The following is a 26,388-nucleotide window of genomic DNA, read 5'->3' on the forward strand; positions in this document are numbered from 1 at the left end:
CACCAAGCACAGCAGAGCCCTGTTCTCCTGGGCAGGTTCACCACCCCGGTAATTATTGACAGCAAAGATACGTGCCCGAGCCAGAAATATCTCAGTCTAATTACACTGGAGTGATTTTGAAAAGCAGTTGGACGAGATTAAAGAGACAGCTTTCGTTAATTAAGAACTGTTTGGGCTTCCGGTGCTATAAAGATCCCAGCTGGCCCCATATGCACCTCTGGCTGCAGCTGGGCTCTGCATCTCCCCCTTCATTTCTCCTGCAAAAGTTTTCCTCCCTGCAGCCTGTTTGCTGGAGCGCAGGGATTCTCTCCTCCTCCTCCTCCTCCTCCTCCTCCTAAGCAGGAGGTGGGCAGGTCTGACTACATTAAATATACAAACACGCTGTGCTCTCTCTGCTCCAGAGGCATCATCGGTGGCCCGCCAGCGGCAGCACAACCCGGGCACAGGCTGCCCCAAGGGCTGGGGGAAGGCTGAAAGCAGCAGCAGCAAAGAATCCAGCAGCCAAGAGCCCCGTAGGAAAGGGGAGAGGAGCAGCAGGAGAGCCCGGCGAGGCTGGGCACCCCGGGCTCTCACGGGAGCGCTCTGCAGCCCCGGCACATCACTGAGGGTGAGCGAGAGCAGCGTCCCAGCACAGAGCATCCTTCGAGGAGAGAGCTGGAGAGCACTCACAAGAGAGAAGGGAAAAAAAACCAAAAACCACCCAAAAACAACAAAGCACCGGCTGCTATCCCTTCCCAGAGGAAAAGAGAGTGAAAGGAGTTTAGGGGAATGAACCTGGAGGATCCAGAGACTCGGAGCAGAAAAGTTGCCCTGCCGGGAGTCTCTGCACACTGAAGCTCTGCTCCACGATGGGATTTCTGGTGCCTAAGCGAAACCTCCTCCTGCTGCTGTGTGCCAGCATTTTCCCCGGTAAGTTTGAGAAAGCTCTTGTCCCCTTGCTCTGCTCTTTAGCTCTTTCCTCCCTTATCTCTCTCAAAGACACCCTGCAGGGACCAGCCCCTGTTGTCAACAGGGAATTTCCTGACTCCTCCACCCTTCTGCCCCACCATTTCTGGTCCCCTGAGCATCAGCCTCTGCTGAGCAGCGCTTTGCCTTTATTCTCTGCTCCTTGTTGATTTGATGGAGAAAGGGTTAAAGCCACGGAAGGAAGGGGACAGGAGGGAGAATCCAGACGGGGGCTCAGCATCCTGCTTCTTGCCTGGGCTTTTCTTCCCTGGGTAAAGTGTGTTAATGTGTCTCGGGGCTACAGCTCCGGCTGGGGAGAGCACAGCCAGCGCTCAGCTAATGCTTCCCTTTGTATAATCCAGGGCAGCTAAAGACTAAGTAGAAGCCATATTCCACGAGGGACGTGGGGACAGCCCCCGGCTCCCTCTCCCCTCTGCCTGGTACAGCCGGCACAGAAGCGCAGCTCCTCCAGCAGCCCCTGGATGAAATGTGGCTTCAATTTTTAACAACCACCAGGCTCCTCTGACAGCTCCTGGAGCCTACGTGCAGGGCCAGGGCTGCTCCTTGCAGCCTCCAACTTTTAAAGTTATGCCTGAGCAAAACTGGGATCTTGTTACCCAACTTGTGCTCTCCTCCATCCTCTTCCTTCTCCCATTGTTTTTGTGAAATATTCACTAGGCAGGTCAAAGAGCTGAATTTCAGTCTGCCTTTTTTTTTTTTTTCTAATAGATGCAATGCCAATTTTTTTATGTGCAAATCTGATCCAAAATCCCTATCTCCTAGCAGGAGGCTGCTTTGTCCTTTTTAGCTTGCCTTCCTCGCATCCCTCTTCCCTGCTTGCAGACTCCAGTGCTAGAAACTTGCCACAACGTGGCCATAAAAATTAGACCAGATTCAGGTAAAAATAGCTCATGAAGTGTATTCTCTATGGTGTTACTGGTGCTCCCACTTTATTCAGACCAACCCTGCTTTGTAATAGTGGGTGAACAGAGTGAGGAATACCTGGCAATGTCAGCGGAGACAAATCACCTGAGCAGCATCACCCTCGTGTGTGTCCCCAAGCTGTGGTTTGCTGGAGTTTCCCTCTGGAGAAGGCTCCAGCTGTGCCAGCCCGTGGACCTGCAGCTGTTTCATTCCTTCCCCACAGCCTTTGGCCACCCTGCAGCTGTTTCATTCCTTCCCCACAGCCTTTGGCCACGTGGAGACCCGAGCCCACGCAGAGGAGAGGCTCCTGAAGAAACTCTTCTCTGGTTATAACAAGTGGTCCCGTCCCGTGGCCAACATCTCGGACGTGGTCCTGGTCCGCTTTGGGCTGTCCATCGCCCAGCTCATCGATGTCGTAAGTGCAGCCTCTTTGTGCAACAAAGGCCAAAATTAGCCAGCCTGGGCCCAGGGAGAGGCTCCTGGTGCGTGTGGGCTTTACTGGCTGATCCAGGGTTGGGTTGGGAAGGCTCTGCCCTCAGCAGAGAACAGAGATGATGCAGACAGAGCTGGTGGAACATGGAAGGGCTTGGGTGAGTAGCAGCTCATCAAAGTGGGTCCTCTACTCTTCATTTACTACAGGCAAAATCCCAAATTCCCTGTCAAAACCCATGGGGCTGATCTCAGCAGGGCAGTGGAGCCGCTAGCATAAATGCCAGAGAATTCTGGCAAAATAATAAATTTAGAATTTGAGACATGATCATTAACACAAATTTACACAAGCTAATAGGGACAGTGCTTTGCACACCTTAGAAAGAAAGATTGCCTGAAGAGGTTTCTGCAAATGAAAGTTTTGAGGGTTTTTAGCTAATATGGCAGATATTAACAAGAAAATTCTGAATGTTTGCTCAGGTCACACGTGCAAGCTGTATATGCCCTGTACAAAACAGTCTGCACGCAGACTGATGTGCATTGAAATAGTATTTATGGGATTATTCTGGCACAGTGTGTTGGGGTCAAGTGCTGGACAAAGGAGGTCCCTGCAGGGCTGCAGATGCCAGACACACTCACAGGCTTTAGAGCTCGTGCAGATCTTGCTCCTGCATTTTTCTCCTTCCTGTCCCTGTTTGCATGTGGCATTTCCCAGGACAGTGTCTGTGCAGCTGCACACACTTTGAGCAGGTATTGGGCTGGCTTTCATAGAATGGTTGGGGTTGGAAGGGACTTTTAAAGGCCATCATGTCCAACCCCCTTATTTTTCAGAAGAGGGGACTCCCTGTCATTTTTTACTGCAGTCATGTGGCAGAATGAAAGGGATGATAATGCCCCAGCCCTGGAAGTGTTCAAGGCCAGGCTGGATGAGGCTTTGATCAGCCTGGTCTAGTGGAAGGTGTTGGAGAGGGTTGGAACTGGGTGAGCTTTGAAGCCCGTGCCTGTACAAACCATTCTGTGATTCCTGTGATAATGGAGAGAATAATGCAACCTAAAGACATTACTGGTGTGGGACAATCCTAACAGATGACTCTGTACACAGTTTTATATTTTGAAATCAGATTTTTGAGATGAAAAGGAAACAGCTGAGATGGTTCAGGGGGTGGGGAATCAAAGACACCTGTTGCTGGAGAGTCTCATCTCCTCATGCAGAAGCCATCCACTTCCAGCTTTGCAGCGCAGCAATGGTCTCCCATTCCCCTCCTCGCTCTTACCTCAGCCTGAGGGATCCAGGGCTGTTTGCAGTTGCTAATGTTGAACTTGCATGGTTCTCATCTGAATAATTGATAAGACTAAAGATAAGACATTAGTGACTGTGGAGGCATGAGAGAGACTTTCCATTATGCAGCTGCTGAATTGTGGGAGAGCGGGGATCGATACACCTGCTCCACAGAGCTTTCCCAGTTTACTTAAGAAAAATTAATCTTCTTAAAACCATGTCAGTGGTTAGGAGTGCAGCTTGCAGGCAGAGCTGTGCTGGGATCTGTGGGCATGGCTGGAGGAGGGCTCTCCCCCCTGCTGCCCCAGTCTGTGACTGGGGACACTCCTGTCACCACTGTGGCTCTTCAGCTCCTCTCCCCCTTCCCAACAGTGACAGTTTTGGTGCAGACCCTGCTGCAATTGCTAGACACAACGCTCAGCTCCCAACGACAAGGAGTCTGAAAGGGAAATCAGAGCTGTATTCAAACCCCAGCTCCTGCTGACAAAAGCTGGGGGCAGGGGAACAGAAATCAATGGGGAACTCTACATTCCTGCATGTCCTTACCTCACCCTGGATTGCTGAGGGTTTCCTGAGACCAGGAATAAGGGGGAAGAGGTCACATACGTGCCCAGGAGCAGCCACCGAGAGACACACTTGGACTGCTGTGCCTGTGTGTCTGCAGGAGCTGATGTGCTGTGCTCACCATGAGAGAAGGGGCCAGGCAGTGCAACACCCCCATGGCTGTGGAGCCACTGCTCCCTGCGGGCTGGCTCCCTGAGGAGCATCCAGCTGAGGAGGAGCTTGGCCATTATCACATGGCAAACCCCTCTCAATAATCCCGTGGGACCGGAGCTGTGCTTCGCGCGGGTCAGGAGGATGGGGTGGTGACGGGCAGGAACTTCCACCAAGGGTGGTTCCAGGGAGGAGAATTCCAGGAAAAGGCAGCACCTGCAACACCAGGATGCCCCATGCAGGGGCTGTGGTGGAGACCCTCAGGTGCTTGAATTGCAAAGTGGTAAGAGAAGCAGGCTCTCAAAGATTGGTCCAGGTCATGGCATTCTTCATCTCCCATCAGCACCCAAAGAAACAGCTGGATATTTTTTCTCCCTTTGTTTCTCACTGGAGTGTTTTTGTATTCCTCCTTCCTCCATGTGTTTCTGGTCCCTAACCCCAGAGCAGAGAATCTCTGCTCAGTTGTTACATCTGGTGCCATAACAGCAACAAGGAGGCTCAGAGAGGAGGAGGCAGAGTTCGTCCCAAACTTCCTGGCTTTTAATGTTCACAATCAATCCTGAACTGCCACAGGAGCAAGGTTAATGATGAGCAGTTTGCTGTCAGCGGAGCCTTGCCAGCTCGGCTGGGTTTGGTGCCAGCCCAGTCAGGAGATAAAAAACCCCACACAAATAAACCCTGAGCTCTGGTGGGACACTTCAGTCAGACCAGCACTAGGCTCGGTCCCATGTAATTCATCTGAGTCGCTTAGAGAGGGCACAAAAGGCAAGCAGCAAACAGTAATTAACTCCACTGCAGTGCTGCCAGCATTATAAATGCCTGACATTATTTAAATATGTATATACAGCCCTACTTTTCCATGCTGTTTGTGCATAGAAAGTCTACCCATTGTTGGAAATACACCAGGCTGCCCAAGAATTCCATGTCAGCAGAGCAGCTGGGGTTTGTTCAGAAAACGCAATCCAAAGTGCCACAAGCTCATGTGTTTGGTAGAAGGAGAAATGCTGCTGAGCTTCTTGTTTCCAGAACTGTGTCCATGGGTCATGTTTCACAGGAGAACACCCTTGCAGATGGAGCTGAGCACTGGAATCCACCAGACGTGTGTGAGTCAGGGTTTAAATATCCATCAATCCTCTCCTTCAATGCTCAGGTCAAAGGCAGGTTGGAAGCTTTTTCCTCTACCTGGTATCATCATCCCAGGCTGAATCCACCAGCACTGAGTAAAATCCCAATAAATTCCAGTCCATCTGCTCACAGGATTGCTTAGGTGCAGGCTCAGCTGTTCCGTGGTATCAGACCAGCTGTGCCCTGTCCCATGTCAAATGACAGAAACATCTGCTTTTTATTTCCAAGACAGAACTTACATTTATTGCAGAGGTGATTTGTAATTACATAAATGAAATACAATTAAGGGAAATTAAGAGGGTTCTTTGGGCCTCTTAATCTGCTCCTGTAACCAATATCTGATCTTGCATTTCAGGATGAGAAAAATCAAATGATGACCACGAATGTGTGGGTGAAGCAGGTGGGTGCCCCCAAATATGTGTTTTTCCATGTTTCCTTTCAGTTTTTCTGCTGAACTCTCCCAGCTTTGTAACCACCTCATTTTTGGCAGGAGTGGCACGACTACAAGCTACGCTGGGACCCCCAGGAATATGAAAATGTCACCTCCATCCGAATCCCCTCGGAGCTCATCTGGAGGCCAGACATTGTCCTTTACAACAAGTGAGTGTGAGCACTGTGAGCAGAGGGCAAACCCATCCTTGCAAATTTTCTCTGTTCATGAGGTTAAAATGTTTCCTGCAACAATTCCACTTTATTTTGTTCTCTGTGGTCGGAGTTCATGTAGATTCTGTAACATATCTTAAATGATATGACTGACATTCATCACAAGGGCTTTGCTCTCCTGATGATCCTTCCTCTGGGCAGCCAGTTTTGTTGGGGGATGCCAGATATTGTTTTCTTTTCACATGTCAGATGCACAATTAAGCTGGATTTGAGCTTTCAGTCCTCTTCAATTTCATTTCACCTAGGAGCTCTCCCTTAATTCATCACCATCAACTGGAAAAGCCAATTACTGATGATGGGCTTAAATAAGGAAAATATGCTGAAAAATGTCAGGCTTGTGCATCTACAAACAGGGGTTTCAGGTCAGCTAAATACCATTCTGGAATGATTCCTAAATAGGTATTTGTTCCTCTTTTCAGATGCTTGGAGTCTGTTTCTTGTAAGGACATTTCCTAGGGAGCAGGTTGTGGTTTTCTTTCTTTCCTTTGGAGCCTGTTGATATTCTTAGAAATGCTGCCCAAGTGCCAAGGCTGTTTTCTCCCTGGAGCCCCCACCACAGCTCTCCAGTCTCCCAGGATGTCAGATATCCCAGTCCCCCAGCCCAGCACAGGCCCCAGAGAAAACACTTGCTGCAGGCATCAAAGAAAAGTATCTTTGCATGTGGCTGACACTCAGAGAAAACCCTCACAGCAGCAGCCAGGCTTGGTTTTAATAAATAGTTGCCTGGTTCTAGCTTGATATAATTTTGCTTCTGTTTAAAAACCAAAATAAATGGCTGAAGCTGGAATCTGCCCAGGAGATTGTGAGTTTGGAGACTACTGGGGCTGTTATCTTTCCCATTAGCTCATTCTGGATCCTCAGTGGTGTGGAGTGATTGCAAACCTCTCGGAAATCACTGCATCCTCACTGAGCACCTTTCAGAGATTAGCCCAATGAAAATTATTCATTCAGAGGCACTTGGACCTTCCTGCCCTCCAGGGACACACTCTGAACATGAATATTGCATCAAAAATGCCTCACTTGGCAGCCAAGAAAGGTGTTCACAGCTTCCACTGGAAAGAAAAAATAATGTCCTTGTCATTCTTGTTGTTTAATTAATGACAATGACAAGGATTATTATTTTTGGAGCTTCTGGTGGTTGTTGTGGTGGACCATGGTGCCAAAGGAAATGACGTGGCACAAATCCCCGTGCCACCCTCGTGCGTCAAACCCTCCTTTTGCTGGAGCTACTGGCACAGAAGAACCTGACATGTCACCTCTGCCTCCTCTCCCTTGGCTCAACAGGGTTGATGAGGATGGTCCATGCGAGGAGGGGCCAGGAAATAAGGAACCACAGAATGACAGAATGGTTTGGGATGAAAAAGATCTTAACCATGATCTCATCCCACCCCTGGTCATGGGCAGGGACACTTTCCACGAGACCAGGATGCTCAAAGCCCTGTGCAGCCTTACCTTGAACACTTCCAGGGATGAGGAACACTCTGGGGGACCCTGATATCCTTTAGGTCTCTGGACATTTTGGGGTTTCATGCTGAAGACACCCCCAGATGTCCAGGACACCCAGACCTTGAGCTGGGAGCTCCTGCCCCTCTCACGCTCTGCCCCTCTGCCCTGTTGTAGTTCACTGCTGCTGTCACTTGACTCCAGGGGTCTGATCTCCTGGCCACAGCAGCTGCTCCAGAATGTCCTTCTCTTCCTCTTCTGGGCACTGAGAATCTTTCAGTCCTGCCCACCTTATTGCTCTGCCTTGCAGTAACAAATCTGACTGTCCTGGCACCTGCCTTGTGCCCCAGCTCCCCAAATCCAGGCTGCTTCCCTCCCTTGATTCATACTTATCATTAATAATCATGCATTTGTCTTTTGGTTGTCATGAGTCTATCATGCATTTTTAATTGGTTACTTTATCCTTGAATTAAACATGGATGTGAGCTAGGCACCAGACATCAGTGGGTTTCCATGAATTCCATGTGTCTTCGCTGCTATATTTCCCTTTGTTCTTATGCAAAATGTTTTCTGCCCTGAGATGTACTTCTCTCTTCCACCTAAACTCCTACCAAACACATCTGGAGCTGCAGTGAATATCTTCATCAGGTTTCACTTATTTTAGGGATTGCAGGGAAAAGGCAAAGCAAAGACTCCAGAGCGAGGGGACACCAAGGTGAGGCTCCTTTGCACAGCATTTCACCAACTGCATTCCCAGCCAGGGCTTCTCCAGCTGGGCATCTCAGCTGGAAATGGTAGTGATTAGCCATGGTGATCCTAACAAGGACTCCATCCCATATTTTACACATATATATGTATAGTTCAGAGGGAGTTTAACATAGCTGCACATGATTCTGGGTCTCTAAGAGCAAGAGAATGTGCAAAGAAACCTTGGTGGAAGAGAGCGAGAGGCCACACTGACCTTTTGCTGTCTTCAGGCTGTTTAGTGTGAGCTAATTATTGCTGATAATGTTATTGAAATATGGTATTTCTGTTTGGGATGGACTCCTTTAGGAAAGATTGTACAAATACCCTTCCTGTTTTCATCTTGGGCTATACATTACAGAAATAGTAAAATTTCAATTTATTTCAGATTTATATCTTTAAGGAAACCTGACCCTTTGTTGTGAGGTTATTCTCATATCTTGGCTCATTATTGTAAAAAACATTCCATTTACCCGCTCTAGAGACCGAAATTAAATCAGTAAATTCAACTGGTTTGGCCTAGAGACTAAATGCAGTTGTCAACATTCATAAGGAATCTGAAAAGAAATTAATATCCTACAGGGAAATTAATATGCTGTTGAATTTTCAGGCATGATGAGATAAGTTCCAAGACTCTGCAAATAGTTTCTACTGGATGTGACATAACATATGTACAACAGAGGAATAAGAGTTCCTCATAGCGAAGTGACAAAGCCTCCTCTTTGCCAAAAAACCAGGCTGTTCCTTATCTGAGGTTGTGAAGGCTGTTCCTTATCTGAGGTTGTAAAGGCTCTTCAGGCACCACCAAATCATTTCTAAATGAATTACCTAATCCTCTGCATTGATTTGTTTTTCCATTCATGAATGGCTTTGAAGCACATTTTAGTTTTTCTTTGTATATTTGAAGCATAAAAAATGAATTGTATTTTTTTCTCTAATGAGCTTTTGGGGATTGCATTTTTTGTTTGTGGTGGGTTTTGGTTTTTTTGTTTGTTTGTTTGTTTGTTGGGGTTTTTTTTGCTTCTCCATCTCTGGGTTGAATCCCTTGTTCAACATAGGAGCTTCAGAGGATAAACTCCTGAAAGCACAGCTTTGCATCCAGGTGCTCCAGCTGCTAAAGGCTGCCCAGGGCAATCCAAGCCCCTGTCCAGGAGCCTAATGCTGGATAGGCATGGTATTATCACAGCATTTGTCTTCTCCAGCCTGGTGGTTGTAAAACCTGGGAAGAAGCTTCTGGGAATATTGAGAATTCCAAAGTTTCTCTTTTCTTGGTATTTTCTGGGATTAACTGTTCCAGAAAGTAATCCCTGCCTTAGACTCCACAGTTACCCCAAAAAAAAAGAAATAAAAAAGACAAGATCAGATGTGAAGGAAAATCAAATACAAATTTCTGTAATTAGGGGTTGGAAATATCTTGAGGAATTCATCCAGTGATAAAATGGACACAAAGGGATTACTGGATGGGGTAAGAAGATCATCTGTCAGGCAGCTTTTGAAAATCATGGAAAAGCAAAGACTTTTTTTGAAAAGCACTGTAGCAGCTTGTTCTCGTGAGCTATACTGTGATGTTTGCAACCCGTTAGATTTATGGAGTAACACTGGTTTTATGACTCATCCCAAAGCTCTTTGGAGGAGAAATACCAAAAGATGCCCCAGTGTAACCTTTAAAATTGGAAACATACTTGACATTTTTCTTTATGTGCATTGGCACAGATCTCATCATTGTGCACCAGCTATATCTATAATAGGCAAAAAAAAAAAAAATCACTAATTCACCCTTCAGTTCTCCAATTCTTCTGTCAGGTTCAGTGGTTGCTTTTCTGGAGAGGAACATCCTCAGATGCTTTGAGGTTTGCTACCAAGCTCTACCCAGCAGTAGAGGAGCTGAGAGAAGGAAATATTCAGGAGGGATCCCTCTCCTGGGCTGCTGCTCTGCTCACACCCAAGGGCTGCTCCTACCATTCTAAGGACAGAGCAAGAGCTCTGCCTTCAAAGTGCTGCTGAGGATCCTTGGCAAAGGGGAGAGTTGGAGCAAAGTGCTCCAATCCAGCAGAGTCAGAACCTCCTGTGCTCGTTCCATTGGTGTAGCACAGCCTTTGCTGAGAATGGTTAGCTGAGCAACAACCAAAACATCATCATTTACTGCTGGTTTCTAAACACTAAACCAAGCAAAAGCTGGGATGGGACTGAAGGAAGTCCCATCAGTGCACACACATCTCCCCTGGGCACCCAGGACGTTTTGTACCCAAGTTGCCAAGATCCTGGAGATACTTAAAACCCAACTAGGTAAGGTCCTGATCCTCCTGTAGCTGACCTGCTTTGAGGGAGTTTTGGGTAGGAGACAGTTCCAGAGGTGCTTTCCAAGCAGTGTATTTGAGTTATTTGGTAGCACAAATCAGTATATATTTTCCAGTAAATATTTTCTGGTTTCCCTTTGAAGAGAATTTTAATCTGAACATTCCAGAAGCATCTCTGTAATGTGTACCAAAAGGGTGCAGGCTCCTAATACCACAATTTTTCTTTATTACTGCTCTTTGATGAAAAATGCTTTAAGTGAGGACATTCTACTACATCCATATGTGTGTATAGATAATTTTCAGGCTTTTAAAGGTCTGTTTGGATTTAAATTGCGTCATCAGAAATGAAAATAAATGTGTGCCTCATTTACATGCACTCTGAAAACAATTTTGTGAGATGGTGTATATCCCAACTGCAGGAAAATAGAAAGTGTCAAAAGAAAATAGAAATTCTCTGTCAGCAGAGCTTTTTAGTAGAACATGGCTGGTAGATGTCAGTAAAGCAATGCCAGCCTTAAACCCTTATAAACTTAGGAGATTTAGAAGAGCAGCCTTTCTTCTCAAAATGAGAAATCAAAGGCTGCAGAACACAGCAGCTCTTTTTTTTTTTTGGAAAAAAATAAGTAATTGTCTTCTCTCTTTCTTGGTGTGCACTGCTGTGTTTGACATGGAAATATAAGAGCTCCAATTCTTTATTACTAAATATTAAAGCATATTTCTAAATTGTAAAGCTGTCAGGTCAGAGTAACCAGGAGAGCCTGACTATCTGAATTCTGCAGTTCTTGTGATGTTTACCTTGCACTCATGCCTTCTTCAAATGGATTTTCATGACAACTGTCACAACAGAGTGATCTCCACCGAGTGAGATGAGAACGTGCTACAGCTCTAAAGGAATGTCTGCAGATTTTCTCTGTCCCACTTCATCAGGTCTCCCACCTTCCTGTCTGAGGCAATGTTCTCGTGGAGCAGTCAGGGCTGTAGGAACAGGAATGGGTTTTCCCACAGCAAGGCTGTCCAAAAGAACACAGGGTTTCCCCAGTCTCCCAACTGCAGGCTGTCTTTGAAGTTGGTTGTCTCACCTTCATCCTTTGGAGAGTGGGGAAAGACTCTGGAAGGCACTCAGCAGCCAGGTGACCTTGTTTGCTCCCTGTCTCATGTGGAGAGGAGCAGAATCAAAGTCTCTCACAGGAGGGGAGAGAGAATCTCTCCAGGCTCCCTGCATGGGCAGGGTGCCAGCAGGCACAGCTTCCAATCCACTAAACGTATGCTTGAAGGTCCACATATGCTTGTGGGTGGAAATCTTGGGGAAGGAGGCAAAAAAATGTGGATGCATGAAGGGTGAGACAAGTGGGAATACTGCCTTTGCATGATGTTGCTGGCTGGGATATATTCTATGTATACAGCATGGCTGATTTACCCTGCTTACAAATTCCTCTGCATTGAACTGCAATGAGAAATCCAAACACACTCAGTAAAATCAGAAATTCTTTCATAGTCCTGGTAGGCTGGTGAGGCAGGAGCATCCAAGGGTGTTTTATGGCTCCTCAGAGTCAAAAACTGACCAAATCCAAGGAGATGTTCTGCAGCTGGTTTCACTCCTGCCATGGCACTGCAGGCAAGATCCAGCCTGGAAGGCAGTGCCAGTGCTCTTTGTAAAAATGTGAGCCAAAGAGGACCCAGGATGAGGCTGGGTTTGTTAGGCCAGCAATTAAAAAATTAAAAAAAAAAAATGTTCCTCATTAAAAAGCAGATAATTTACAGAAACAAGTGACACACAAGATCTGCAGCATCATAATGGTTCCATCTATGCTTGCAGAAGAGGAGTGTGGTGATCACACAGAAACTGCGAAACTGCCAGGGAAGGCATTTCTGTGGAATGCAACACATGAATTATTATCATTCCTGGATGCTATTTTAGCAAGAGTTTAGCGTGGTTTTTTCCAAGAGTTTTCAAAAGAAAAATGTACACCTGTGTTGTATATCCAGCCACTTAGACACTGCTCTACCTAAGAAGGGAAACACTCAGCGTGGATGCTCATAATCCCTTTTCTCTAATAAGATCCAATTTAAAATATTGCTCCATTAATGAGTGATTTAATCATGCCTCAGAGATATCATTAAATGCAGAATCGGATTCCATATTCCTATTGAGATTTAAAAAGAAAACCACCAAGAACAGCAAGCACTGGACTGCCACTTGCTGTGCATGTTTCATGTCTCAATCTGGATTTACTGTGCTCCTGGCAAAACACAGGAGGAAAAAAAAAAAAAAAAAAGGTGGTTTTCATCCAAATCACATGTTCTGGAGTGTAAATTAGATTTAAGAAAGAAGAGGTAAGACAGGAGCTGGATGGATTATACAATGGCCCAGGTTTGTTTGCTTCAGAGTAGATCACCATGCTGATTTTGTCTTAATCCCTTTGTGAGAGTCTTGTTTGTAGTTCCCACTTTTTTTTTTTTCTTTTTTTCCAAGTGTTTAAAATCTTTGGGAAAAAATCCAGTTTAGAGATCAAAAGACACTATGTGCTTTTGTGTTCTTTTGGTTTTCCCAAAATCTGCCCCAAAGAACACAAAGAACAAAAAGAGTTTAGTAAAACCTGGCTCTCCACCACACAAGAATTCTGAGTTTTTTAATTATTTTTCTATTAATTCAAGCAACCTAGAAAATTGTCTCAAGGACATCTGGGCTGTGATCCTCAGGACTGGGGACATTTCCATCTCTGCCCAGAAACTGTGTTAGCCAAGGTAGCTCAGCAAGTGCCCAGATCCTGCCATTATTTCCCAATACTACACCAGTCTCATTTTTAGGATGTTTCACAGGGCAAGTGGAAATATGTGATGTGAGTTGTGAGGCCCTGGCACAGGCTGCCCAGAGAAACTGTGGCTGTCTCGTCTCTGGAATTGTTCCTGGCCAGATTGGATGGGGATTGGTGCCACCTGGTCTAGTGGAAGGGGAAAAACCCAGAAACTTCCATGGCAGGGAGTTGAAATCAGACTGTCTTTAAGGTCCTTTCCAACCCAAACCATTCCATGATCCTATGAAACTATCAAAAAGTCCTTTTTTTTTTTTTTTCCCAGTTTGCTTATAAATGAATGGTCTCATAAATAAATTAATTCAGAAAGTTCCTGTGCCTTCTGCAGCTTGAGGAGCCCTGCTGGATCAGCCGTGTGTTGATCTTGCTGCTGGGAGGGAGGAGGAGAGGTGTGCTCCCTGTCACTGCGTGGCTGCTGTCAGGGCACATCTGGGCACTGAAGCAGCAGAGCAGGGCCCTGGGATTTTGGCAGCTGCAGGCTGGGCTGGCTCCAGCCAGAAGCACTGGGCAGGAGCAGAGAGCTTTCTATCTGTATCAGCCTGAATAATTCATCTCAAGTTTTTAGCAGAAGCTCTCTTCCCCTGCACAGCCTGTTCTTTGTCTGGCAGTGCTGCTGTTTGTAACTCAGGTTCTTCCTCCTAAAGTCTGGAAAATACAATTTATTCATACAATTCCAATACAAACTCCTGAGCTGTTATCTGTTTATCTGATAACCCCCAGTTGAGGGCTCCTGTGAGAAGACACCACAAAAGCCAGTTCTCTTCCTAACTGGGAAATCAAAAGATTCATGTTCATTATTCCTACTAATAGGATGTTCTTGCTGTTTTTCACATAAAAGACTGAGTGATTACCCACCACTCTTTCATTTTTAGCAGCTGTCACAAATAATTCTGCCCAGCCCACAGCTACACTATCTCATAGTACTTCCTCCCACTTCTAAAACAAACTCAACCCATTCCAGAGCGCATCTGGGACACCTTTGAGGAAAACTTGTGTACAATCATATCAAGGAACTGACTTATTCCAGGGAAAGGCTGACATCTGCATGAATTCCAGGGCTTGTGTAAGCCAAGAGATCAAAATCCCTGGACAGAGTAGATGGAGCCAGTGTTTGGACATGATGTGCCTCTTGCATCTCTCAGGTCATTTGGAAGCCAGGCACTAAATATCCTATTTCCTTAACAGAGTTGACATGTCCTAGAGAAGTCTGAGCCTTTTTTTGTCTTCCATCTGTCCCCAGTGCTGATGGTGACTTTGCAGTCACCCACCTGACCAAGGCTCACCTCTTCTACGATGGGAGAATTAAATGGATGCCCCCTGCTATCTATAAAAGCTCCTGCAGCATCGATGTCACCTTCTTCCCCTTTGACCAGCAAAACTGCACGATGAAGTTTGGCTCCTGGACGTACGACAAAGCCAAGATAGACTTGGTGAGCATGCACAGCCATGTTGACCAGCTGGACTACTGGGAGAGTGGGGAGTGGGTCATCATCAACGCTGTGGGCAATTACAACAGCAAGAAATACGAGTGCTGCACAGAGATCTACCCCGATATAACTTATTCCTTCATTATCCGGAGGCTGCCGCTGTTCTACACCATCAACCTGATCATCCCCTGCCTGTTGATCTCCTGCCTGACCGTCCTGGTCTTTTACCTGCCCTCTGAGTGTGGAGAGAAGATAACCCTGTGCATCTCCGTGCTGCTGTCCCTCACTGTGTTCCTGCTGCTCATCACGGAGATCATCCCCTCCACCTCCTTGGTCATCCCTCTGATTGGGGAGTACCTCCTCTTCACCATGATATTCGTTACCTTGTCCATCATCATCACTGTCTTCGTGCTCAACGTGCACCATCGCTCCCCCCGCACCCACACCATGCCAGACTGGGTGAGGAGGGTCTTCCTTGACGTGGTCCCACGGATCCTTTTCATGAAACGTCCCTCCACAGTGAAGGACAATTGCAAGAAGCTCATTGAGTCCATGCACAAAATAACCAACGCACCGAGGCTTTGGTCCGAGATGGACGTGGAACCCAACTTCACTACCTCATCCTCCCCCAGCCCCCAGAGCAATGAGCCATCACCCACCTCCTCCTTCTGTGCCCACCTCGAGGAGCCAGCCAAGCCTCAGCCCATCTGCAGGTCCCCTTCTGGTCAGTACTCTGTGCTGCACCCAGAGCCCGTACAGGTGGCCTGCTCCTCTCCACAGCCCTCCTGCCACCCCCTGAGCGACACCCAGGCCACCTCTGTCTTGAAAGGCAGGTCACTGAGTGTCCAGCAGATGTACAGCCCCAATAAGGCAGAGGAGGGGACAATCCGCTGCAGGTCCCGGAGCATCCAGTACTGCTACCTGCAAGAGGACTCTTCCCAGACCAATGGCCACTCCAGTGGCTCTCCAGCATCCCAGCGGTGCCACCTCAACGGGCAGCAGCCCCAGCACAAGCCCCCTCAGTGCAAGTGCAAGTGCAAAAAGGGCGAGGTGGCCGGCTCAGCAGCCCAGGGGAGCAAGAGCCACGGCGCCAAAGAGCAGCACCTCGTGCTGATGTCCCCAGCCCTGAAGCTGGCAGTGGAAGGGGTTCACTACATCGCAGACCACCTGCGGGCGGAGGACGCGGATTTCTCGGTGAGTATTCCAGCGGAGCCTGCTCTCCTTCAGAGAGTCAGGAATGAGCTGCTAAGGCAGCCACAGCAAGCCTTGAGCTGTGCAGGGTGTGTTCGTATTGAGGCAAGCTCAGCCATACCTCTGGGGTGGGTTTTGGCTACTGTAGGTACAGTTGGAGATGTCCTTGGTGTCTTGGAATGAGGGCCAAGGGGGTAGCACAACCAGGTCATGCTCAGGCTGCTCTAGAACAATGGATTCTCCAGCAGAAAATAGGAATAAAGTTGTTGATAGGCAGCAAAGAAGCAGTTAGATTTGTGAGACCCAAGATGCAGCCATCTCGCAGGAACAGAGACTTATTCCTTATTTAAGCCTCTGACAAATGGGGAATTCACACTCTCTACTTTTTATTAATCACTGACTGTGGCTGTGGAGCCCAGGAAATCAAATTGCCCAAGCAGGCTGTGGGAAGCTGCAGTAGTGTGGGGATACTGCAGGCTCTGTTCAGCTCTGCTCACGTGTTGTGATGTGATTCTTTATTAGTGGACCTCCACTGGAGCAGTTGGCTCTGTGCAGGGACGTGGGGGAACAAATTTCCTGTTTATTCTGTGGGGGTAAATATGGCTACAAATAAAGGGAGTAGAGGCTGAAAGGATTTTTTTTCATGGGGACAGTGATGCACATAACAAATGCCACATCCTTTCACAGCTCTTGTAGCTCTTTCCTGCAGGACTATGGATATTGTGTGCTTGTAATTATGGCCATAATGAAAGGAGGCACAAGATAACCTGAAGTTAGTAATCTTATTAAAGAAAAGCCTTATCTACCTTTTCCTGGGCAGATCCATATGCAAAAGGTGCTTTTTAGCTTTGTCTACAGTTTAAATTTCTTAAGATTTAGAAGCAATGCAAGTCATAGTGTGTTTATACAAGAGTTCCTGAGCATGGAGAGCGTCTTTTATTCCCATTTTTCACAGCACTGAGCAGCAGCAAGAAAAGCTTAAATACTACTGTCCATTTCTATACTCTTTGATATCATAGTTAAGGGCCTCTGTTCTTCAATGGATTTCGCTTCACAGCATCCCTTTGAGGAAGGAACTGTTAATTCCTTATGTTGAGGAGTTACAGCCAAAACACAAACTTTCTATTCAAGGTCACAGAACAAATCTGTGGCAGAGATGGGTTGTGAATCCTCATCTTCATTAGTTGCCAGTCCAAAACTCCTTGCCAGGGTAGAGCACTTCACAAGCTTATTAGGAGTGCAGGAATTAAAGTCTGCTCTCTCCCTCTGGCAATAATCACAAGTAAACCCTTGGATGTCAGTTGAGTTTAGCTCAATTTTTTCCCCATGGTGCAAATGAAAAAATATTACACCAATAATACTCCCCATTTCAAATGATTCTGCCTGCTGAGCTGGTTGGTGTTAACAAGAATGGAGTCAATTAATATTTTGGGTTCTTTCCTCTTAATTTTTTTTTTAATGAAGCTGTCTTCAGAAGCCACAGATTTTCTTCTGATACCTTCTGCTGTTCTTCCCTCTTGAAATTAAGTGATCATCCTGAGGAGAAAGCTATTTACAGCACTAAACATCAAAAGCAGCAGAAAAGGAGCAGCTTTGAGCCTTTGGTCTCTGACCCAAGCTCCTGCCAGCCCAGGCTGTGAGGAAAGGCACCAGGAAAATATCCAGCAAGGAGCTGTGGGCAGCTTTGTGTCCCCTGGGGACTCAGGGTGACCTTTCTCCACTGTTCCACAGCAGCTGTGGTTGGCACAGAAGGCAGAGCTTGGGCTTTCAGATAGAGGGGATAATGCTGACTCCATTGTGGGGCTGCACTATTTTCTCTCTCTGGACCCAAGTAACATAAAGTAGGAAAGAACAATTTTTTCTCCCAGTGGAAATGAAAAGGAAGAAGGAAAACGATCTTGTGGGGCTGAAATATATTCTGAGGAGCAGAACTGATCTAATAAAATGAGAATTTATTGGGGAAAAAAAAAATCAGTCCTCAGAAATTTGCTTTCATCTTAAAATCAAATTGTGGCATTTCTTCATGGAAGTCTTCAATAAATCTATCAGCAGGCACTTCTGATGCAGCTGCTGGGACACATCTCGCTGTCTTGTGGGCAATATTTCCAGAGACATTCACCTTCCCAGAAGGAGGACAGAGCTTCTTTTAAGTTCCTGTCTTTTTATTTTTTCTTTAAAGCTCCATTGCCACAGGGGCAGTGCTTCTAAATTAAAAGTAAATAGCTCATTTAATTAAGTGCTCCAGCGAAGAGAAAATGGGAAATGCAAGAGGCAGTTGTTTGTTAGAGAAAGATATCTGCAAACAATACAGGCACAATGGGGCACTGGGGAAAACACACGGCGCAATTGTCCCAGCAGAAGATGGAAATGCCATTAGAAATTAATTACAGACTGAAAGGCAAAACAAGTTCCATGTCACACATCAGCCAAAATAACCAGACAGCACCAGCACCATCTGGGAAGTCGTTCTGTCCACGGCTGTGTGCATCTCCAGAATGCTCTGATATGAAGATATTTTAAAATAAAATGGGAAGGAATAAAGCTGAGGGGGAGGAAACAGGATAATCTCACAGGGTTATTTTTAACAAAGTACAATAAAACCGCTTGGGAACTGCTCTAATCTGTGTTGCAGACTCTGGGTCCTGGGGATCAGATGTCACCAAGGCACCTCAATCCTCCACTCAAATCCTGAGGCTCAGACCCACAAGGAGCTGGACCAGGGCAGAGCTGCAGATTCCCACTTTTCGGGAGTTTGAGAGTGGGGGAGTCAGCTGGTTCTTCCCCTGATCATTTCCCAAAAATAACTTTGAGTGAGCTTCTTAAAAACTAATCAGAGTAGAGGTCAGGAGTTGTGGTGGCAGATGTTGGCAGCTGCATGGATGTCAGAGGGATGTCTGCAGATCAGACTCCACGTGGTCTGCTGGACCATGAGGAAGAGCTACAATGGCGGCAGAATACAAAATAAAAAATCCAAATCATTTTCTCTCCCTCATCTAATTTTTTTTTATCTCCCCTTAATTTCCAATATCACCCTCTGTGCTCTCAGTCTGAAGCTGGATATTGATTTTACAAACATCTGATGCAGTCCCAGCCATCATTTTCAAAATGGGCTCAGTATTTCTGCATACACCATTAGAGTAGAAAGCAAATTCCTGTCCAAGTTGTTCTTCCTCCACTTTCCTCTTCTTTGCTCAGAGAGAAACTCATCAGGTTTCTTTTCTTTGTGTGATCTAACACTTATTTTTACTAGCATAAATATTCAAAGAAAGTTATTACACCAGAATGAGACATTATTTACACAATCCAGCTTTCCAGCTGAACATCAGATGGGAAATTTCAGATTTGCTTTACACATTGGTTACATCATAAGACATTAATCCATAAAAACAATCATCCAGGGCTTGCTTAGATGCCTTTCTCATGGGGAATTTTAAGCATCAGAGGCTACAACTCTCAGCAAGTGATGAATAGGTCAGAAAATAAGTGCAGCAAAAGGGAGTTATCCACTGAGCTCTTATCACAGAATTGTAGAATTACAGAATGGTTTGGGTTGGAAGGGATCTTAAAGCTCATCTCATTCCACCTGCCATGAGCAGAACCTCATCCAACATGCCCTTGAACTTTGCAGGGATGGGGCAGCCACAGCTTCTCTGGGCAGCTGTGCCAGGGCCTCAGCACCCCCACACTAAAGGATTTCTTCCTAATTTCTGATCTAAAATACTATATTTTAGTTTAAATCCATTCCCCCTTGTCCAGTCACAATCTTATAAATTCAATCCGATCATGATCTTATAAATTCAAATAAATTATAGTTCACAACCCAAGGAAATTATAGAATCTTGAGATGAGAGAATTCCTTTTGATTTCAAGGGTCAATATTTTTTTACTTGCCCTAATTACAGATGGTTGTGCAGAAGGCTGTACAATCATAAGATACCATGATTTTTCCCAAGATGGTGACAAGATGCAGGATGAACCTGGTTGATTTCTCTGCCTATTCAGTAGTAAAAGCTGGCTTAACACAATGCTGCTTTTAAAAGGAATAAATCCATCCATTTAATGAAAACACTGAACCCATTCTTATGCTTTTGACAACATTCAGGTATTCCTGAAATTGAAAATGCTTTGTTCAGAGAAAATATAATATGGTCTCCAGTGCATGCCTCATTTCCCTGCTCACTGAGCCAAGGAGCTCAGCAACAGCACTGTACCTGTGGAAACATCCTCTGCTGCAAATGGCATTGCACTGAGAGCTGGATTGCTTCCTTTACCAAAATGCATTTTTGGCAGCTTTGCTGTCCCCTTCTCCTTTCACCACTCACAGCTGCTGGGGAGGTTTGAGTGGGCTCCTGCTGAGATGTTTTCCCCAAAGAACAAAGCAGCGTGCCAAATTTCTGCCCTCAGGTCTATTAATCACCAAGTGGGAAATTATAGGAAATCATAATGGGTACAGTCATCTCAAATAGAACTTTTACCATCTGATCAGGCCTCTTACTGGGAAAGAAATTACTAACAGCAATGTAATAAAATAGGTTTTCATATATATATATATGGTTTCTTAATGAAGCAGTCATTAACCATTTCTTCCTCATGGTACTGGAACTTCCCAGAGAGGAATTGCTGGAAAATCCTCCCACAGCAAGGCAAAAATAGGGAAAAAGGAGGATGAGGGTACTTTTATTGGCTGGTTCATTTTCACTGCTTATTCACCCAAAGCTGTGAATCCCTTCACAGGAAGAGATTGGCTTTGTTCATCTGTAAGCAAATCTTTTTATGAGCACGGGGAAACGAGTCATTTCTTACCCCCCACCGCCCCAGCCTGAATCACAGCCTCATTTACACACCCAGTTACAGCTGTTCCTGGTGGAAAATGGGAGAGTGAGTGCACAGATGGCCTTAATTATCCACAGGGGTGTGTTATCCATAGGGACTTGTGACTTCACACACACACCCCTGCAGTCTGGGGATCCCTCAGGTGACTGATGAATAAAGCTTTGCCATTTTATAGCTCCACTAAGTGTGAGCAAGACCTCCCCCTCCTATCTCAGGAATGATATGAAAATATCCTGCTTTGGAGTAAAGCTCTAAGAGTTTTCACAAATTTTAATCTCCAGTAAATGTTAATAATTGGCCTCTCCCCTCTGTGTTCCAGGTGAAGGAAGACTGGAAGTACGTTGCAATGGTCATCGACAGGATCTTCCTCTGGATGTTCATCATTGTGTGTTTGCTGGGAACTGTTGGGCTCTTTCTCCCACCCTGGCTGGCAGGAATGATTTAAATATAGCACCAAAGGGAAGAAATTATTGTCCCACTATCCCACTTTATGGATTTTAGTTCACCTGGAAGGAGAGAACACTTGAGCTGCTCCCGAGCTCTCGGGGAATCCTTGCCGAGGTCACATTGTTTTGCCAAGCCATTTTCATCTCGTCCATCTAATTTAGGGGAAAAGTTCTTATCAAAGTCTGTACATAGCATGGTGGCATTCATTGGCATATACTCAGCAGTGTAAGAACACGAGCTTGTCCCTAAAGCAGCACAGAAAGGGGCTCTGCATCCACAAACCAGCCCCTGGCAATAGCTCCAGTCACCCTCAGCAGTCTCACTGTGCCCTGCCCAGTGATTTTGCCCTGTCAGGCTGAAGTCTTTCAGGACTGTGTCCCTGTATGAGTCATTTTATAAATAAAGTTCCAAATTTGGGACACCTGTGCAGGATGTGGTCTGTGTTCAGCAGAAAGTCTGGAAAGGCTGAAATGGCTGCTTGGGACCAACAGTGATCATTAGCACAGCAGATGCAGATTTTATACAGATTTTACTTTGGCCAGTGCCCTCCAGGAACTGTGGAGACTGGGGCTGAATGAGAATCAGGCAAATGGAGGGAGGATTTGGGGTTGAGATTGGGACCACATTGGTAACACTTTAGGGTACTTTCAGAGGAAATCTGAAAGAACTGGATCCAAGTTATGGCTTCTGCAAAACTGCAGAGGGTTATCCTGATCTGTAAAACCCTTGGTGTAGGTAGGCAAGGTACCTAAGACATGGGGAAGCAGAACAGAAGTCCAGGATGATGTCAGGATAATAAAGAAATGTGCCAGGGTCACCTAGAGCAGGTTATTTAGGTCCCAGAGAGAGAGAGAGACCCCATGACCTCCCAGGGCAGCCTCAGTGCTCTGCCACCCTCAATGTAAAGCAGTTTTTCCTCATGTTGAGGTGAAACTTCTTGTGTTTCAGCCTGTCCAGCTCAGTTTGGTCTTGCTCACTGTTCCCACCCTCAATGCTGGGTGCCAGCTGGGAGCAGCCCACAGCCCAGTGTCTCCCTGCTTCCTTCAGAGCTCTCAGAGGCAGAAGGGCTCATCAACATTTTACCAGTGTGTGCAGGCAGAGGCAGACATTGCCTAAAAATCCTCTAAAAGCTGCCTCAGGACCTGCAGTGAGAGCACAACTCAAAGCCCAGGCTGCAGCTCTGGGATCTGGGCTTTGCCCAGCACCTCCTCCACACCCACAGCTGGGATCAGCACTCATGAGACCCTCTGGGAAGTTTACCCTGCCCTGAGTTGAGGGGAATACACACCAGGAGAGGCAGGCAGCTGCCTGGGGAGCAGCACAGAGGGTTCTGGCAGAAGCCAGAGCCAGGTGAGAGCCCAGGTGAGAGCCCAGGTGGGACATGTGCCACCCTGTGTGGTGGCCTGGCACATGAGGCTCGTTGCTGCCTCACGGCTCAGTGAGCAGCACAGAGCTGCTCAGAATTGTGACAGCAATGCTGGAACCAGCACAATGGGGTTTAGAGACTTCTTTGAAATACAAGTTACTGCACTCAGCCTGAACAGCACAGGTTAAAAATCAATGCAGTGATCAGCCTGTGAGGCCTCATCTAAGAACTACAAGTGACCTCCGTGTTCACAGATTCAGCCAAGTGCTTAAATTCTGTTTGGCTCACAAAGAAAGCAGTGTAGCCATGGTTTGGGCCAGTTCCACAAAGAGCTGTGCTGGCACAGCACGGGGTGGGAGGCAGGGAGGGAGGATGAGGGAGCCGAGCTGCTGCTCCTCGTGCCTTGTTTTCAGAATGAAGACAGACCCAGCCTTTGGAGATGCTAATTTATCCCTTTTCAAAACAGTCAGTGAGTTTGCTTGTGGCAATGAAAGGAAAACAAACAGTCGAACATCTTCATGGTCTAGTGCATAAACGTCCCAGCGCAGCTGCAGTGCTGTGACACGGCAGGGCCGTGACACGGCAGGGCCGCCTCTCGGTGTCACAGCCCCACAGGGTCACGGGCTGAGCCCTCTCCAGCACCTTTGCACATTTTGAGTGCACTGACAAAAGGATTGTGAAGGTGGAAGGTTTCTGAGCCTGGCACTGCTGGGTTAGGGGCATCGTATCACAGCAATGCCCACAGCAGCTGCTCAGAGCTCGGCCTGCCTCCCCCTCCTCCTCCTCCTCCTCCTCCTGCTGAACACATGGGAATCACTAGCAGCAGAGCAGGTGGGAGGCTTGGCTGTGCATGCACATTTTGAGCAGTAAAACCAGCAGTTTCCAGCTGGGATGGAGTCAGCAGCAGCTCGAGTCTCTGCTCACATCTCCCAGCAAACACAGGAGCCAAAGCCAAGCCGGCGTGGCTGGGCTGCCAGAGCTGCTGCTGGGCCCCTGAGAGCAGGAGGGAATGGCTTGGAGGCACCAGGAGAATTGGTAAAGATTTAAGGGCAGGATAAGAGCCAAGTGTTCAAGGTGGCAGATTGGGAAGTTCAGTAGGGACAGGCTTTGTGCACAGCAAAGGGCTCATCTCCAATTTTCACCTTTTCTGCTCAAAGTCATGGCCAGTGCACGCTGTGTGAAGGGCAGTGGCTCAAGGGGAGCGTGGCACTTGGACTGCAACACAGCAGGACATGAAGCCCCGGGCAGAATGGCCCTGCCATGCAGGACGGGGAGGAGGAAAGAGCTGCATTTGTTGTGCATGACACAACATCAGAGGTACCAGGTGTGATCAGGAGTGCTAAGGGTGTGGTTGTGTCCTTGAGGAGTCCGTGCCACTGCAGGATCACAGGGTTTGGAGGGACAAGATGAGGAGTGACAGCTGAAACCATTTACAGAGGTGTTACTGGTGTCTGGGGAGAAGCTGGCATAGGGCAGGTCCCTGGCATCCTCTGCTTTGTTAATGCCATAGCAGTTTTCATACACTGATAATGGCATTTCTTCACATGTTGCATAAGTAGTTTCCCAGGTTAAAGTTAAATAAATTCTTGTTTTTGCTTCTGACATGCCTCCTTTTAAAGTCTAAAGGGAGAAATTAGGAAAAAACATCCACTGCTCTTTCTCAGGTCATTCCATCTTAGACGTTGTTTAGGAGGATGCTATCCCTCCATAGGATTCAGTGATCAGAAATTGGAATAAAACTGGGACGTGAACCAGACTATAACTGTAGAATAATGAATAATTGTGCTATTTCAAACCCATGGAACACAAAGAGAGGTTTTAGCATATGAAAGACTCCAGGAAAATGCATGCAGCCAGACTGTTGGCATTTGTAATGCTCCCAGCTCAGAAATTATTCCCAGGACTTGAGTGAACAAGCTGACATCAGAAAAAGAGTGGGGAAGCAAGAGTGGGACACAACAAGAGCCCTAAAATGTATTGGAAGAGATTCAGAGCTAAGTAAATGGTTTTCAGCCTCCAGGAGTGCAAAACTAAGCTCAGAGACCCCAAAGGCATCAAAGACAGCAGATATGGATGTTGATCTTTTCTGTTTTACTTGTGCAGGAGAGACTGAATCCTTACCATGGTGTTTGATGCTTTCCCTCCAGTACAGCTCCTTTGGACATGAATGGAACAAAACTGGCTGTACCAACCTCAGTTACCTCCATTGTTCTGTTTTTCCCTACAGCTCATTTCTCCTGCTTCCCTAATGCTCACTTTGTCCAGATCATCTTCCCAGCCACAGAGGATGCAGGGTGTTTTATCTGCAGCTGGCTGGCAGGATGATCTGTGTAATTCCCATTTCCCCAGCATTTCCAGGGCTGATTTCCATCTCATTCCCCACTGAGCTAATCCACATAGCTTATAACACCTCCCTGTTGGAGAAGTTTCTCTAGACATTTATCAAGAAATTTGGCTCAAGGAAATTCACTGGTGTAGAGGCAGACAGGCAGAGATGCAGATGAGAGATGCAAGATTCATGGACAGTCCTAGGAAAAACACCCCCATAACAGCCCCCCTTGGCCCTCCCCCACTGCAGTGATGTCCATTAATGACACTTTATCCACTCCCAGGATATCTTTTTGTTTCCAGCCCTTTAATTCTGGTCCAGCCAAGCTGTTGAGTCATGGAAAAAGGGCATAACAAGCTCTGCTGCTTGTTAACAGCATTGCTGGTTACTCCTGTGGTTGTATCTTACTCCTGAGACAGAGATAACGCCTCAAAAAGTGTTTGTTGCAAAAATATCTATCATTGAAAGGTCCTCAGCCCCTGCCACAATCCACCTACACGAGGTGGGTCAAACTCTCAGAGCATAAAATCTTGCAGCAGAAAAGCTCCTTGGCTTGAGGAATTGGGTTACAAAGCACTGGCACAGGCTCTGTGACACTACATGGACTAAATATCCTTGATTTCAAGTAAATAAAACCACTCATGGGAGAAAGTTTAGGAAGAGAAACGGACAAGTTGTTTGTGCAGGTTGTTTGTCTCCTAATCAATAGCCCTTCTGGGACCCAATTTTGTTAAAGTCTGACCATTGCTGTTGTACCTGAAATAACCAGACAAAAGCAAATGTCGCTAGAAATTCCACCAAAATAGATCAAATCCCAAGACAGGCAGAGAGGGGATGTGAGCAATTTCCAAAAACAGTTGATAAAGAAACGTAAAGGAGCTCTGTCTCAAATCACCTGTGGTTACTAATTTGAACAGGCAGAACAGCAAGTTCAGGACTGGGAATTTGGCTGCACTGGTTTAAGTCAGAAAGGAAGCAGAATACCCTGCAAATTCAGATGTTCCTCATTGCACTGCTCACCTTCCCCAGTTTGTGAGCATTTCATGGCAATAATTTTCTGCCCACTGCTTTCACTGGCCAATTATCACAGCTTTGGAGTTTATACTCAGTGCTAAATTCAGAACCATTCTGAACCAACTTACTGTAGGTTTGTTGTTGTTTTGGGGTTTTTTTCTCCCAAGGAATCTGGAAAGCACAGTTCCAAAGCTCTTTGACCTGTGTAAACAGACACACTGCAACTCCCAACACCTGTGCAGGGTGTTCCTGTGCAGGTGTCTCTTCCAGTGTTCCTGCTGTGTGGCAACCTACAGCTCCTCTGACCTCTCCTTTTTCTTCTGACTGGAGCTTTGTCTGCAACAACACTTCATCTGAGCTGAAAGGATTCCATTTTATATGTCAAGGCAACTCTGGAGAGCTCCA

At 46.5% G+C, this 26,388-nt stretch overlaps 1 protein-coding gene across 1 annotated transcript; it reads left to right on the plus strand.

The window, feature by feature from the left end:
* The first annotated feature begins 402 nt into the window (after window positions 1-402).
* CHRNA4 (cholinergic receptor nicotinic alpha 4 subunit) lies at window positions 403-21,693 on the plus strand. The gene is made up of 6 exons (XM_041478574.1): window positions 403-909; window positions 2,133-2,284; window positions 5,772-5,816; window positions 5,907-6,016; window positions 14,617-15,997; window positions 21,147-21,693. The coding sequence occupies exons 1-6, from the start codon at window positions 849-851 to the stop codon at window positions 21,270-21,272; spliced, it is 1,875 nt and encodes a 624-aa protein (XP_041334508.1). The 5' UTR covers window positions 403-848; the 3' UTR covers window positions 21,273-21,693.
* Window positions 21,694-26,388: the final 4,695 nt, after the last annotated feature.

This window comes from Pyrgilauda ruficollis, unplaced genomic scaffold, assembly GCF_017590135.1.
Source record: "Pyrgilauda ruficollis isolate IOZ18807 unplaced genomic scaffold, ASM1759013v1 scaffold45, whole genome shotgun sequence".
Lineage (NCBI taxonomy): Eukaryota > Metazoa > Chordata > Aves > Passeriformes > Passeridae > Pyrgilauda > Pyrgilauda ruficollis.